The 15,261-nt window shown below is 44.7% G+C and overlaps 2 protein-coding genes across 2 annotated transcripts; one reads left to right on the top strand and one right to left on the bottom strand.

Moving 5' to 3' along the window:
* Positions 1–1,344: 1,344 nt before the first annotated feature.
* Positions 1,345–3,890, top strand: nanog (nanog homeobox; the record flags this gene model as incomplete). Its single annotated transcript, XM_084475515.1, is given in 7 exon segments — positions 1,345–1,762; positions 2,173–2,270; positions 2,273–2,274; positions 2,555–2,834; positions 3,037–3,186; positions 3,485–3,859; positions 3,861–3,890. Coding segments are annotated over 7 exon segments (1,353 nt in total).
* Positions 3,891–4,470: 580 nt separating this feature from the next.
* Positions 4,471–14,881, bottom strand: tm9sf1 (transmembrane 9 superfamily member 1). The gene is made up of 9 exons (XM_084475399.1): positions 14,685–14,881; positions 13,760–13,971; positions 12,539–12,670; positions 10,979–11,101; positions 10,382–10,749; positions 9,882–10,036; positions 9,330–9,515; positions 8,256–8,529; positions 4,471–5,537 (listed from the first exon to the last, which is right to left on the bottom strand). Exons 2-9 carry the CDS (start codon positions 13,967–13,969, stop codon positions 5,144–5,146), a joined length of 1,842 nt encoding a protein of 613 aa, XP_084331525.1. The 5' UTR covers positions 13,970–13,971; positions 14,685–14,881; the 3' UTR covers positions 4,471–5,143.
* Between the last annotated feature and the right edge of the window lie 380 nt (positions 14,882–15,261).

Genomic DNA, 15,261 nt, shown 5'->3' with positions numbered 1-15,261 from the left:
GTATAGCTATAGCCCTTAATCACAGGTACAGTCTAACTAGCAAGGAAGAAATCTTGAGAAGGAAAGCAGAGTGGGGGATCAGGAGTGCAATGGGTGCAATAATTGGCATACATACATACTGTATATACAGGCAAAACATTTTAAATCTGTAGTGATTGGGTAATCAGTGATGGTGTGCTGGCTGGATAACCATAAGGAGAGTCCAGTTATTCAGTTGTAGCAATCTTGTTGTTTACTCAGAGCCACAGCACATCCATCAGTGGAACATTGGTAATGCAAATGCTGCCATTAGGGCACACCATTCTCACATGGCTCGCCCTCTAACTGAATCATTACCACGTCAAAGTACAGCACATCAGGCAGAGCACAAACAACTGCTAGGATGCAAACACAGGGCCAAAATAAGCTTTATCATTTGTTTAAGTTTATTTAAGAAGCAGGACACCAGACTTGGACAGAATTTTAAGTATTGTGCAAGAGAGTAACATGGAGTAACCAAATGAAAGCCACCCCCACAAAGTAACTGTTTTCGTGCAGTTACCGTAGGGTTAAGGCTTATACCCGATAACACAATGGAGTTTAGTTTATATATGATTATCAGTTGACAGATCTGCTGTGTAGATGATGTTGTAAGTGCCATGCCATGTCACATCAAACAAGGTTCTGAATCTCTCTAAATGTATTTCTACCACCTATTTAGCGTTTTGGAATTGGTATCCTAAGGAATTTAATCGAATATAAAAATTGAATTACCTTAATTTGATTGTGGTGAGAGATATTTTAGATAATCACGACACAAGCATATAAACTGTGGAGGATCAATCACACCATTGAAATTGGTATATTTGTCTGAGAGATGCACTAAATGATTTAACAAGATAAGCACCCATGGAAAAAACATAGACTGTGGTTTAAGTTAGGACAAATCGAATAAGGCCACGCTTATTTAGTATTTGTATAACCATATCTATTGTTCATAATTTAGCCTTGGTGTATTTATATATTACATTTAATATTCTCTAACTCTTACTAAGTTTACCTTTACTTTGAATGACTTCAAGAACTCTATGGAAAGTGGAAGTTGAGGTGAGGGGCTAGGTCTAATTGTCGTGTAGATTGTGACGACGGGTAATCTGATTGGCCGTTATCATATCAAGCACACCTAATTCTTCCGCCTCCACGCACCTTTGAATAAAAGCCCCAAAGACGGTTAACTCAGAGTCCCAGTCAGGCGTGGAGTACAGGCCAATGCCGGCAGTCGATTAATGGTTTTAAGGACATTTTTTAAATAATCCACAAATACTTGGCTGCTGTGTTTAGAATTTTTGTCTCCTTTTTAATACAATGGCAGAGTGGAAGACTCAACTGAGTTACAATTTCAATCCACCATACCACCATGCCTATGCCTACGGTATTATGTACCAAGCCGGGTCGGAGCCAACCCACGGCACTCTTCCGAGTTGGACGGACCAGGGAGTTGCAGAGCTCGGAAGCTACAACGCCGGGGTCCCCCAAGGCTACTACGCCGCTACCGCCAGGCCTCGGGAGGACTCGCCGCCCAGGAGCCCGGAGCAAAGCGTTTTCAACAACCATGGACACTACCAGAGTTCGGGGGTTGTCTATCTCGGCGGTTCGCAGACCAGTCGTCTTTGCTTGCCGGGCCAACACCCAACAACTTATGACCCGCTCGTAAACGACGACGACAGCGGTCGTGCAAGAAGCGGCACGCCGACGAGTGACTCGGAGGAGCACACTTCCCCCGGTATGTAGAACCGCGAGAGAGCGGTGGCTAATTTGTACCACGTTCACTTTTCATCCAATGTTTTACCCTGTTGGGTGGTGAAACATAGGTTTTTTGGCTTACATTTTCTGCTGCCACGGCTACGATTATTTCTTCTACGAGTATCGCCAACGAAGTACAATCCGAGGCCATGTTGGATTGGAGTTTTTCCGAATATCCCGCCAACCGGCTCGGATGTTGGAAAAGGAGATGTGGCGACATCTGCTGTTATAATATGATATGGCACCCAACGTTTTTGCATTGTAGACGCTCTTTTAGGACCGAAAATGTGTCCTCCCCTTCAGTATGCACAACTTTGGTAATGTTCACTTATTTCGCATCAAAATGCACACTTTCGAACATTGCTTATATTTATTTTGGACCTACTTCAGACTCGTGGAGTTCACCTAGTAGCAGAGAAGAGGGCCTCCCCCAGGCAGACCCAACTGCCTGGATAAAGAAGGAATTGGACAATGAACCTGAAACCGGTATGAGTGTGAATGTTTGTACATGATCGCATTTTCTGGAAATACTTTCTCTCTGTCTCTGTTATATGATATGGCACCCAACGTTTTTGCATTGTAGATGCTCTTTTAGGACCGAAAACGTGTTCTCCCCTTCAGTATGTACAACTTTGGTCATGTTCACTTATTTCGCATCAAAATGCACACTTTCGACCATTGCTTATATTTATTTTTAACCTACTTCAGACTCGTGGAGTTCACCAACTGCCTGGATAAAGAAGGAATTGGACAATGAACCTGAAACCGGTAGCCCCAACCCAAGCCATGATCTTTCCTCTATTCTGGAGGAGCCGCAAAACTTCACAGCCGTGGAAAATGAGGACCCAAACACTTCCTGCTCCCCTGTGGCCACATCAAAAACGACACCCACCGCCAAGACCCGACACACAGCCTTCGGCAGAGGGAAGCTACGCACAACGTTCTCCGACGACCAGATGAGCGCCCTGGTCCAGCGTTTTGGTGCGCAGAGGTACCTCACCCCCGCTGAGATGAAAAACCTGGCAGCTCAATCGGGACTCACTTATAAGCAGGTAGAGCAATGATTCAGAGACAATTTTGATTTGGCTGACTCTCGAACACAAAGACTAAGTGTGTGTGTGTGTGTGTGTGTGTGTGTGTGTGTGTGTGTGTGTGTGTGTGTGTGTGTGTGTGTGTGTGTGTGTGTGTGTGTGTGTGTGTGTGTGTGTGTGTGTGTGTGTGTGTGTGTGTGTGTGTGTGTGTCTCTCTCTTCAGGTGAAGACCTGGTTCCAGAATCGTAGGATGAAGCTGAGGAGACATCAGAAGGACACAAGCTGGGTGTCTGAGCACTTCAATATCAAAAAGGCTGGCAACGTCAACCCCAACCCCGCCGCTTACTCCAGCATGGCCCCTCTCCTCCAGCAAGTAAGTGGCAGCTCAGTGCCAGCCATCGTTTCCTAGTGAAAGTCAAGTTGACACACGCATATTATGTGAATATTCCTGTTGTCCTACCCATCATGGTTCCTGTTGTCGGTGACAGAGAATCTTCCGGTGTGGACATAGAGTATTGCGTCTAAATTGGAGGCCCGGCCCTAGTCTGGTCGTGGCCTTAAAGGCATGACACTACATACCCGCTGCTCTTTGACTAAATGTGTATGTAAAGTTGTGTCTATGTATACTGGCCTAATGTAAAAATCTACCCTTTTTTTTTTTTAAACCAAAGTATCAAGGAGATGCCAGGAGCCACCTCCAGGAGCAGTACACCCAGCATATGATGGCGACGGGAGGCGTCTACAAGAACACACCGCCCCAGAATCTGGCCTACTACCTGGCCGCCATGGGCGCGGCCACCACCACGAGCAACCACGGGTCTTGGTCCACTGGAGGCCCCCGCACCACTCCCCTTCCCTTGAGACCTCAGGGCCCTGGCTGGCCCATGGCCCTGCCCGCCCACCCCCAACAGCAGCAGCAGTATGCGTATGACTACAGCAGCCCCCACGCCTACAGTGCGACCGGCCCTCTGGCCTCCAGCGATGACTCCACTGCAAACAGTGACGGCAGGGTCGACAGTCTGATGCCTATGGGACAAAGTGCAGACCACACACTTTCCAGGCACGGGAATCTGTTAAATGAGTGATTTACTGTGTTTTTACTTATATTTTTATTGGGTAATGTTTAATGGCTGATCCTACATCTTCTCCCAAACCCCATAGCTACCATTGACACTTTTAGGAAATGCCTCGTGGTTTTTTGGTAACTGGCCGAAACCATTTGCAAAGGCGGCCTGGTGTACATATGCCTTGTTTATACTCTATACTGTTCTTCAGCAGTTTTATCTTCCTTCGTTCCTTGTCCGAAGTTCTATTTTTATATTGAGTATTTAATGTACATTGTGGGGGGTGCTTGTTTTTGCGCTTGGGCTAACAAACCCTTTACAGGGTAAAAAACCCTTTACAGGTCTATTCAGGGTGTTTCTATGAATTGTATACCACTGTTATATTTTTTTATTTTTTTTGTGAACAGTCTGAAATCAACTGTTGCACCTCCTGTAAACACATTTTAAGTGGTGTTATTTTTGGAATAAACACTGGTTCTTTATCGCTACCACAATTGTCATTTTCATCTCCTGTGTTTGTTTATATGGGAAAGTAGCCACCACTTCCCCCACCTAGATTTTAAAAGTGAGCCCAGACATTAACATTCTATATTAACAAAAAGCTTTTTATTGAAAAGATTGTATATTTACAACAGTCTAGGTGAACAAAGGAACACAATACGACCATACTGCTCCCATTAGACACAATCACCAGCATTTTGCCAAGCATCAGCTCCCTGCCTTACCACTGCTAGGCCTTGTGAGTTTACTTCCTTAATTCCCTTTTTAAAGCTGGTAAAAGATTTGGGGAAGGCTCACTGAAATCACATGACTGGCCCAGCAGTGGCTGGTGCAAACCTGAAAGTCTGCCTCATAGAATATATAAAGTCACAACTCGGTTAATGTACACATTTCATTCATTCTTGATGGCGACACTTTCCCTTTAGAATGCTATATAGCCCCTATTTCATTTTCTTAAATACAGAACGTTCCGGGAGCCCACTCCATCCTTCAAATGTCCAACCATTAATCTAAAATAGTACCCTAGTGCTGATATGTCATGTTACTTATCTACCTAATCAACCTGAAAGGCCTCTGATTCCCCTCTCCCTTACCTTCATCAGGTTATGTTTAAGTTCTGTATCTTGAACTTGGAGACCACGTGGAAATAGCTGATTCATTGGTGAAGATGAGCGGCTATCAAATGCACTAGTTTATTTCTTTGCCCACGGTTTCGGTCCCCCTCGGTGTGCGTACCAGACCCAAACAGCCGACGCGCGGACCCCCCTAGTCCATCTTGAGGCTGCGGTAGATGTAGCGGATGAAGGTGAGCGAGGCCCAGAACGACACCGCGCCCAGCATGAGCGAGAACACCAGCGCAGTGAGCAGCGAGTACCCGAAGAACTCTGCACTCTGCACCAGCCCACTCATGGAGGAGCGGTTGCGGTAGTAGAAGACCGAGTAGACGAAGATGAAGAGGCCTGTGGAGCCCGCGCTCAGCACGCTCCGCCACCACCATCGGTAGTCCTCGCCCGACAGCAGGAAGTAGGTGAGGGCCACGGAGATGCAGGCGCCCACCGACAGCAGGATGGCGAAGACGCACAGCAGGATGCCGTACAGCGTGTAGTGTTCCCGGCCCCACACGGTGGCGAAGATGTAGTAGAGCTCCACCGAGATGGCGCTAAGGGGGGAGGGAGGCGCACAGGTTGACAAAGCATACGAGATGGGAGGTAGATGGGTGTTGCTTTCGTATTGTATTTCGAGAACGATAAAATGTATCTACAGTGTAAAAGCATGATGTGGTATGTGGGTGTGTAAATTGGCACAGTACACTGTCGATTACATGTGTCAATGTGACAATGGACAAAGGACAAAGGATGACATTTGATGCATGTGCGGTTAATGGTGAACAAGTATGCACAACACTTGGAAATTGTAGCCATTAAAAGCACAGCTAAGGCCTCTCCTTCCTACTCAAAGCAAATGGTTGTTTACGATCATTGACAGGCCATAAAGTGTCAGGCTCAAGAGCACCATAACACTTTCTGCCAGGAGGTTACAAGGAGGAAGAGGAAGTAGTGTTGCATGAGTACACAGTGGGGCAAAGCGAGAAGAATACTGAGAAAATGGCGTAGATAAAACATAACAGTGAATTCAATATAAAAAATTCTGAACAATCTCACCAGTGTAGTGGCTGATGTACTGAATGACACAATCAAAGAGCCGATAAGCAAAGCCAAGTACGTCGCACTCATGGTCGACGAGGGCACGGATGTCAGCAATGCTTCACAAATGTCACGCGTCATCAGGTGCGTGAGTGATGAAGGTGTCAAAGAGAGATTTTGGACATCTGAGGATGTAACTGAGAACAAGCGTGCACACGACCTAGCTCCAGCAATTCTTAACTTTTAGGACAGCTATGAAAGCAAATCAAAAGTTTGGCTCTACGATGGAGCTGCCGTTATGGCATCTGAGATTAATGGTGTGCAGGCTCTTATTAAAGAATCAATCCCCCAGGCAGTTTGTGCTTTGTTTTGCACAAACTCTGAACCTTGTAATGTCGCAGGGGGGCAGCCAAAATAAAAGAGTGTAAGATCTTTCTGTCTAGAATTGAAGATTTCCAGCAGAACATTGAAAGTGAGCGAGCAAAAATTCAACAGTGACTCTAAGGAAATTGTGCAGGCCGCGCGAGAGCCAAGAGCATCTCGAGGGGGAGAGAGGGGGCCGCACTTACTAGAGGTTGCTGCACAAAACTATGGTTGAAAGCATTGTCTCGCAAATAATCAATCGGTTCCAGGATCATAAAACTGTTGCTCGTGGCATTGCTAGATCCACAACTGTTTACGCATTACAAGCTGGCCTTCCCTGAAAATGCACTGAGGAGACTGGATGAAAGCTACGGAGCACACTTTGATCTGCTAGGCTCAGAACTGAACTGAGGGTGACGTACAGCATGACAGATTTTCAGGGGAAAAGTCCAAATGATCTATCTCATGCTCTTACATGCTGGGTTGTTACTATTCCAGTGTCCACTGCCTCAGTAGAACAGTCATTCTGGACCACTGGACAAATGAGACTCTGCAATGGCGTCTATGTCAATAGAGAAGGAGCTTCTTCTTCAGCTGACGGAAGAGAACACTGCACGACGAGGTGATTGATTATTGTATCAGAAAGGAACAAAGGATGGATTTCACTTTCAAGTGACTGGTGAGTCCTGCTGTGTTATTTTATTATCTATAGAGTTGATTAAGATTTAGGACAGCTGGCTCAACACGCTAAAACTATGCAAGTTCAAACAACTTTATTTATCCTGGAGGGCAATTCAATTCAGCAGTCCACACACTAAACAAAAATGTACACACAGACAATAGACAAGACACAGGAGTACGTCATAGAGAACACAATGGGCTAGGCAAGTATACAGTTTGAATTTTAAGACCAATGATCCAAATAATTAAATAAATAATCAATAAAGTTGAGACAATGATACCCAAGCAACAAACTATTACAAATGTTCATATCCAAAGACTACTGTTGAGGTTTAAAAGCCTGACAGCAGACGGAATGAAAGACTTTGAGTAGCGCTTTGTTTTCCTGAGTGGTGCTACAAAGCGCCTGCCTGAAGGAATTAATCTGAATTCTGGGGAGAGGATGTGGTCGTTTTGGTCAACAATTGCGCTTCTCCCAAAGGGAAAATAAGTCATTCTGCCGAACTCTGATTATTTTGGAGCACACCTTCACAATACTGTTCAGGCTATTCCTGTCCTTCACACAAAGACCATCGAACCAGCAAATCATTTTTGCTGCTGTGAAATATACTGAAATACTACTTTCTAGGCCAAGAGAGAAACAAGGTTTGCATAGTTTTAGCGTGTTGAGCCAGTGGTTTCATTGAGTTAGGTGTTGGAATGCAATCTGTTCAGGACTTATTTTTATGTGGAATTAATGACGTGGTTTGCATCCACTTAAAAAAAACCAGAAAGCGAAAGAAAATGCCCCCCAAAAGCATCACTGAAAAAACAGGATGGGAAATGGAACTGCCCAGGACAATCTTAAACCAAGTGCTGGGGCAAAACCAACAAGCAACAAGACTCCTTTTAAAAAGGTGACATATCATTCTACCAGGTGTGAGTGTGATTAGCCGTTACAAGCCATTTTGAAAATCTGCCTCTTCTGACATCACAAGTGGGCGTGTCCACCTAGAAGTGTGCTGGATACCAGTCTACCAGCCTACCCAGTGGACTGTAGCAAACGTTGCTCATCTATCCATAACACATCTAGGTGGATACGCCACTTTTTTTTATACTGATAGTATAATATGTCACCTTTAAAAAAAGATTGATCCTGGCAAATGGAACACCTCTTCTAAACTACCGACCAATGAGAACCCAGGCCTCACCTGAAGGGCAGGAAGCCGCCGATGGCCATGTGCACGGTGGCGTGCTTGTACCAGGGCTGTGTGGGGATCTGCCGGGCGATGTTGCGTGTGCGGCACGGCGCCTGGAAGCTGCCGGCGCGGTTCTTGCCCACGATGCCCCCGATGACGGTGAGGGGGAAGCCCACCACGATCCAGGCCCCCAGCAGCAGCAGCACCGTGCTGGCCGGCAGGGCCTGGGTGGAGCCGCTCCACCAGTGGACGGAGTTCACCACGCTCCATGTCAGGAACAGGGGCGCTGCGATGGGTGGTGGGGGAAGAGGAGGGTTATGTTAGGACAGGGAACAGGAAAGGGAAGGTTAGGCTTTAGTTTATTTTCTTTTTCTGAAATGAGGGACATCGATATTGTACAAAAAAGTAGCTGTGTGCACATCCCACTTTCTGGCCAGGTGCAGGACAAATAAAGTAATATAGAGTGAAAGAAATGTAATGTCCGCAGCACTGCTTAAGCTCCCATATTCATTTAATAAAAAATGAACAGCAACATTTTGACCCTGTTGGGTCTTGTTCACACAAAAACAAACAAACATCGATATTGTTGCATTGTGTTTGTTTGATAAATTCTCAGCGACATTAAAATAATTGTAAAATCGTAATGATTTTTTTATCTGCCCCTCATAGTTCTATATATATATATATATATATATATATATATATATATATATATATATATATATATATATATTTGCTGTTTTTTTTAATTCAATATAACTTTATTGTAATTATTATTATAATAATAATATATATATATTCATACTGTCACTACCACTTTTGGGTTTATTATCACTGCCTGTGAGTTTTTTTTTACTAAGGCTTTCATTCTTGCTACAAAGAGCCTTCCTACTTGAGTCACGCGCTCCTAATAACTTCACTGTAGACAACAGCCGTGCTATTCTGTGAACCGGATAAGAAAACACTGTACCCACACAAGACACAGCATCTTGGCTAGACGCCCCTGTTGTTTTCACGGTAACCGTATGGATCCGTCAACATGGTCAAGCGTGTCTGTACCCTCAGACCCGTGTTGGCCCGACTCACCGGAGAACAGGCTGGAGGTGAGGATGATGTTCCAGACCCAGCGCTCGCCGTGGATCTGCGTGTAGAAGCCGCAGGAGACGTAGCCCGACACGCAGCTGGTCAGGGCGTACAGCACGATGGCCGCAGAGTTGATGGCGCCGTGGCGATGCACGTTGAACATCCCTAACAGCGCCATGACAATAATCGCTATGGAGACAAACACACACAGACAGTCAGAGACACATACACCCACACACTATTTATTTTAGTCGCTGGAATAAATGATTTTTGATTCCATTGGTTTAAGTTAAACAGTATTAGTTTCAGAGTCTTGGTCTCACAACAACGTGTCTCTCTCTCTCTCCTTAACTCTGTCATTTTATTTTGGTTATATCTCAAAGCCCCCTGAATATAAATGATCTATATTAATAGCAGTCATCTTACACACTTAATAATGTACAGAGAACAGGGCCACTAGTGAGCAATAATAATCAAATTATTATTAGAAGAGCGTATGTACGTCTGTCCTTTCTCAACAACGACCTCTCAGGAGCCCAATGGCGTGATGCCCACCTGTGGCAAGGGTGAGGAACTGAGCTCCGACTCCCAGCACGGCACACAGAAGGCTTTTGTAGGGGGGGAATCGGAAGACGTCGGTGTGGATGATCTTCCAGCCATTGTCCCCTTGGTCCAGATCGTCACATCTGCTCTCCTCCTCCACGTTGTACCTTGAAGAGGTACATTACACGGCACCACGTTGAAGCCAATAATCATAGCCAATGGCGAAACGCTTCGGTTTCACCAGAGACGTCACCGTTGTATTCTAGTGTCTGGTTACTCTTTAAGAATGGAGAGTTTTGGGAAGAGACATAGATACAGACCCAGAACATAATCAAGGACTAAAATAAAAAACTTAAATAAAATCAATACAGTGTGCAAGTATGCGTAGGTGCAGTGGACAAACTAAAATACATTTTTAGATAAACCTTACAAATAGAAGTCAAACCAGTAGAATATATATACACATGTGTTTTTATAATGGTTGAACGGCAGGACCGCCCTTCGGGACTGACCTGGCGAAGTCGTTCTTCAGCACGCGCATGAGGATGATGATGACGAAGCCCAACAGCAGCACCACCAGCACCAGGGAGTTGATGATTGACAGCCAATGGATCTCCAGTGTCTTGGGGAAGAAGGAGTGGTCGCGGAGTCGCTCGCCGCGCCTCGCGTACGGCAGCTGGGACTCGAACCAGTGCACGCTGTAGGTGTGTGTGACCGTGATGGCCCCGCCCACGGCCCCACCCACCCCCACGCCCCCCGCCACCAGCCCGCCCCCCTCCTCCAGGGGCATGGGCTTGACGTCCTTCACCGAGACGTTGGCGAATATCACAGAGTCGCCGTTGTACTCGATGTTGAAGTCCAGGTGGGTCCACAAGCCCACCTGCAGGACCGACACAGGACCGGATGTGAAATGGGAGAGAGAAAGAGGGGGAGAGAGAGAGAGACAGGGAGAGAGGATAGGTTAGATTTGGATCAAGTGTTTGCTATCAAGTGCTGACAGAGATGTAACAAGTTTAATGACAGCTCATCTTCCTCTCATAAATTCTAGCGCATCCAAGTGCACAGTCTCATTCACACAGAACCATTCATGAGCCCGGCGACGTCTGTACCTTGTGACTGTGAGGCAGGAAGCCACTCTCCTCCATGTACCCCACGAACCCCCAGATAGGAATCTCGTCCACCACAAACTCAAAGTAGTAGAGCTCCTCAATGGCCTCGCGGAGCTGGTCCACCTGGAACAAAGACCAGCTTTTGTTATTGTCTTGAGGTCTCTGTTTCTTGCTCCTGTTTGATCATGATACGGTACATCTATCTCCCTGAAAACACAACACACAAAACACCCGACACATCGACACGGATGGATGGCATACACACCCACATACACATCGACATACGAAATACTAAATACTAAAACAGTTAAAACCAATACACTTCACATACAAAACACAGCTCGCAATATATATATTTAAAACATACATATATAATAATATATTTTAACCATGACAAAAATAAATAAAGGTGGGCTTCTCAACATCTTCTCTCAGACCAGCACCTTTAAACTCTTTCCATAGCTGCTTTCACATATGGACGTGCATCCGTCTATTCTCAGTAGATTCTACGGACGTGCCGTATATGTGAATGACATATCCTGACGTTGGACCTCCTGAAAAAATACTACCCCCGAAGTAGTATGTTCTCCGGAGGAAATGCTAATTACATTATATATGGAACCTGGTCATACAGGAGTATGACCAGGTTGCCTTAAACATCTGTCGCATATGTCGCATATGGTGATAACTAAATGTCAAGGGGAAGAGGTGGTTGAAAAAAATATTTTGATCGCTTATTAAGTTCACTCGTTGCTTATAATGGTTTATTCGTTTCCCAGTATCATTTCCTTAATTTAGAAGACAGTTTTGTTCATTTTTTAATTATAATAAACAAAATAATTGTTTGAAGTTGCGAGTTTTTGAAATTATTGGAAGCAAGTGGAGCTGACCTTGCCTGCTGTACCCACGGTACAGCAGGCAAAATAAAGAACAGCCGAGACAATATCCTCAATTCAAACATGCCGTTTCATTTGGTCTCAATTGGCTACGGACGCGAACTTGGAATGAACATGTGCAACAGGAATTTCTAAAGGTTACTGTACAGTGGTGGAGACTGCAGGAGCTGAATCATCACTACGGTAGAGCTAAGAAGGTTCTACGAGTGCTTCAGACCAACTTTACCAACGCGAGATGTTAAGGTATAACTTAAAAAAGAGGTTACGAATACCTGCGCTTTTGCCCATGGTAAGGCTTATTAATTATTTATTTCTCCGGTAACACAGTCATTCGCAATGCCTTTCTTCTTCATCGTTCCTTCTATTGGTTTCTAACTCTTGCTCCAATCTTTCATCGATGCCTCGGATGTTGTGGATGCAACGAAATATCTGATGTATCGCTGCAACAACAGTTAAGAAGATCTGCCCGTTCTGCTTCCATGCTGTCTGCAGTCAAACAACAAACCAACCAACGTGACAGCTGGCGCAATTATACTACATCATGTCTCGCCTCTTGAAAACAAGAATTCTGGAAGATATTCCTGTTCTGCATACATAAATATTTGGCCATCTGGTTATCGCACACCGACAAGCACAGCGGATGAGCGAAATCCAGCACTTGTACCTGTTTCTCTGAGAGAGTGAGCTGGCACAGCATCTTCTTCTCAACGTTCTCCCGGAAACCGATGTGATATAGAGACTGGGCCATCCGGTCGCCGTCCAACACTTCCCCAAGGCTCAGTGACTTGTGGTGCACCTGAGAAGAGACAATGTCAGGAGGGAAGTGTAACCACAAGCTAGGCTATACATAATAGCCTGTCATTCAGGTTTGACTGAATCAACCCATAGTGCATGCAGAGTGCATTGTAGGTATGCAGCTCACCCACTTTGAGCCGAAATAATCTAATTACACAGGAAAAATATATGTTGGTGCATTCTGGGATATGCACCTCCATTTCCAACTGAAAGATCTAAATGATTCCCGAAACCAAAAGGTCTGCTGCCGCTGCTCTGACTACTATCTGATCCTTTGTGGTCTTTCAAGTTAATAAAGGCCCCCCTTATTCTGGCAAAGCTCAAGATAGAAAAGATCATTCAGTTGCTTGAGGATGTAATACTTACACACGCACCATTCTTCAATGGCAGTTGTCCCATTTACTTTTGTGGTTTTGAACACCCCCCTCTCTGTATGCATATTTCATTGTTTATTTATATTTATTAGTCAGATTTATTCCATCAATTCCGACAACTATTGTTTACCTAGCCACCCTGAAACACAATGACTTTTCTATTCATTCAGCACTGCTGTTTTTGTACACTATTCCTTGTGTAGCAGAGGCCGGTTCGACCGCTCACGGGTCTCGAACCTGCCACCTGTCGAACTACGACACTACCGGCATGGGAGTCGAAGGCTAGGGGTGTGAGGATTTACAATGTACTACCGCCAGCTAGCCCAGGCTAGTTGGCATCCGTTACACTTGTTTGAGGACTTAGTATCAGAGACTTTTAGTATCAGACAACCTCCTTCAAACATCATATCCTTAATACGGGCCCATAAATACCAAGGACGGTCCAGGCAAACTTATTTAGGGAATCAATGGAGCTAGAATGTGCATTGCTTTTAACGTTTGAATGTTACTGTTAATCATCAGATCAATTAAGTCAAATGGCAAATATCGTTTTAGAACCCATCAAATTAGACCACAGCGGTGACACTGCCGAGTGAGCCTTTACACAAACAGGTGTAGTTCTTATCTATGCTTATATGCAAACCACATACTGTAAGTAAACATGTCTGGTAAAGGACACGTATAAAACATTATAGTCCATCCCCACAGCGACTGACCTCGTCAGGCCTGCACACTGGCAGGGTGTAGTAGTGGTACGTCTCCTGTGGGTTATGGTACGGGCCGACTTTGTTCACGTACAACGTGACGTTATCACCATGCTTGTAGCTCACTGCCCATGACGAAGGCAGCACCAGCAGGAACAAAACCCAGTACAGACACACCATCTTCTGCCTGCCAGCCGACACATTACCTACTGCAAACTGCATTTCTGCAAGGGAAGAAATTGAAGATGATATTTAAGAATGCCTTATATATCAATAATGTGCTTGTATTATGCAAATTATACTATGCAAAAAGTTGCCATATTCCAAGCTCAGGAGTCAAGACATACAGTAAAGTACAAGACAGACACAATTTGGGCTGCAAAACATTGCAGTGACACATTCTCAAGTTGCACGGTTGTGACAACAGACATCAGTGTTGTGATTACAACGATTACGAATGCTATAGTCCGGGTTGCATTACATATGCTTATTTGGGGGGTAACAACCATGTGCTATGTGTTCTATGTGCCAATGCTTTTCAACCAGTGGCAGATACAAAAGTACGAGTACAAGGTTTTGTCAACCTTAACAAAACAACAAAATCTCAGCTTCAGGGGCAGCATTGACAACCCCCGGGATCAACAGCATTATATGTGTCGAAGACAGACGCCAGGTAGAAACGACTTTTACTCAAATGATTGAGTATAAATATGTATTGAGTATTAGTCCTGCATGTCTTATAGAGGAAAATAACAGAAACGACTGGTGTACACGAAGAAAACAAAGTCTTGGACAGGACATCAGTTTCGATCGCGCTGGAAAAAGTGTGACTTCTTCCAAGACACATTTCAAAGGCGACTCATAGCAATCAAATGTCCTTGGCATGATCAAACAATTTAGTTATAAACCGGGATCATAAATGCTGCACAAAACCTGCCTGTCCAGTCGGATTCTTCGGATTCCAGGCCCGAAGATTCACCTCTCCTCTCCGATTTACGCCGACAGATATTATGAATTCAAATTGTAATATCCATAATGGAAAAAAACGATTAGTTTGAATATGGTATGTTCATTATATCCGGTACTGGAACACTGTGCACTTTCATAGACACATGAGACGGAATTAAGGAAGAAATCGACTCCACGTCACAGAAAATTAAAATAATGACGATAAGACTGAGTTTTCCGGAGTGGGAGGAGAAAATAAAACCACACCCCCTCGGTACATCTGAACAGCATCCACTATTTCCGACTCAGGAAATGTACGTACATCAATATATATATATATCGTTTCGCGAATTAATGTACATGTGTAATGGAGACATAATAATGAACCATTGGCATTATTTTCGGACGCATTATTTCCATCGACTTAACAAACCAATCAAATTCTTTCTCCTCTGTTTCCCTTTTCCGTACAGGCTAGGTAATCGACACCGCATAATCGATCGATGGCTCCCAACGCTATTTGAGCTGAATCCGTCCACCAATATCTGGGCATCTGTTGCTCATGC

The sequence above is a fragment of the Micromesistius poutassou genome, assembly GCF_964030765.1.
Source record: "Micromesistius poutassou genome assembly, chromosome: 11".
Classification (NCBI taxonomy): Eukaryota; Metazoa; Chordata; class Actinopteri; order Gadiformes; family Gadidae; genus Micromesistius; species Micromesistius poutassou.
Note: the sequence above shows the minus strand (reverse complement) of the source record. Positions and strands in the feature narration are given on the sequence as shown.

Excerpts from the sequence above, each read along its gene's own strand:
- tm9sf1 (XM_084475399.1), bottom strand. The coding sequence starts at position 13,969 with ATGCAGTTTGCAGTAGGTAATGTGTCGGCTGGCAGGCAGAAGATGGTG. Across the intron at positions 10,037-10,381 it reads CTGAAGAACGACTTCGCCAG|GTACAACGTGGAGGAGGAGA; the intron begins GTCAGTCCCGAA and ends TACCTCTTCAAG. Across the intron at positions 9,516-9,881 it reads GTTCCTCACCCTTGCCACAG|CGATTATTGTCATGGCGCTG; the intron begins GTGGGCATCACG and ends TTGTCTCCATAG.